Source organism: Charadrius vociferus, unplaced genomic scaffold, assembly GCF_000708025.1.
Source record: "Charadrius vociferus isolate BGI_N301 unplaced genomic scaffold, ASM70802v2 scaffold121, whole genome shotgun sequence".
Classification (NCBI taxonomy): Eukaryota; Metazoa; Chordata; class Aves; order Charadriiformes; family Charadriidae; genus Charadrius; species Charadrius vociferus.
The window spans coordinates 196,715-197,827 of NW_009646858.1; the positions used below are offsets into that span (position 1 = coordinate 196,715).

At 60.2% G+C, this 1,113-nt stretch overlaps 1 protein-coding gene across 1 annotated transcript in view; it reads left to right on the forward strand.

The window, feature by feature from the left end:
* Positions 1-4: 4 nt before the first annotated feature.
* The window catches only part of SHISA6 (shisa family member 6), a gene marked incomplete at its 5' end in the record, with an annotated part of 269,956 nt that continues 268,847 nt past the window's right edge, over positions 5-1,113 (forward strand). The window contains one exon of the mRNA XM_009894354.1: positions 5-381. Coding sequence (XP_009892656.1) covers positions 5-381 — 377 coding nt within the window. The remainder of the gene's footprint in view (positions 382-1,113) is intronic.

Sequence of the window (1,113 nt, forward strand, 5' to 3'; positions counted from 1 at the left end):
CTGGGGGTACTACGACGTGAGCGGGCAGTGGGACAAGGAGTTCGAGTGCAACAACAGCCTGACGGGCTTCCGCTACTGCTGCGGCACCTGCTTCTACCGCTTCTGCTGCAACAAGCGCGCCGAGAAGCTCAACCAGAGCCTGTGCCGCAACTACAAGAGCCCCGAGTGGGCCCACCCCACCACCGCCAGCGGCGCGCTGCCCGCCGACGGCAGCAACGGCGCCGACGGGGACGCCAACAAGTATGACCCGGACAAGGACAGCACCAACGCCACCGTCTACATCTCGTGCGGGGCCATCGCCTTCGTGCTCATCGCTGGCGTCTTCGCCAAGGTGGCCTACGACAAGGCGCGGCGTCCACCCCGGGAGATGAACATACACAGGTACGATCATCTCCCTGCTTCCAGCACCCCTTCTGTCTAGGGACACCTTTCCCCGCAAAGGTTCCTCCTCCTTTGCACGGCTTCTCCATGTGTGTCCCCTTTGCCCCACCTGTCCAAAGGTTTTCCCCGTAGCACTACCCATCCAAGGGCTCCTCCTTTCAGCCACCCATCCGAGGGATTCCTATTTGTGCAGCCGATTGTCCAAGAGTTTCCCCATTGCATGGCCCATCTAAGAATGCCACCTTTGAACTGGCTGTCCGAGTGTTCCCCTTTGGCACCGCTGTCCAAGGGTTCCCCCACTGCACTACCCACCCAAGGAGTTTCCCTGAGAACTACCCATCCAAGTCTTTATCCATTGCAATGGCTGACCACAAGTTTCCCCCTTGCGCCACCCTTCCAAGGATTTCCCCTTTGCAATGGCTGCCTAAGGGCTCCCCTTTCGCACCAGCTGTCCAAATGATCTTCCATTGCACTATGGTTTCGAGGCATCCCCCCTCGAACCGCTTATCCAAGGGTGTTCTCCTTTGTGAGGGCTGTCCAAGAGTTCCCTCCTTTGCACGAAAATCCCAAGATTTTCCCTTCCCACCACCTATCCAAGAGTTCCTCCTTCGCAGGGTCTGTCCGGGGACACCCCCACCCCTCGGACCATCCCTCCACCCCCCCTCTCACCACCCCATCTAGGGACCCTCTCCCCTTCCCCTCGGCGGTGCGGTGCCCGTGGAGTGGGTGGCG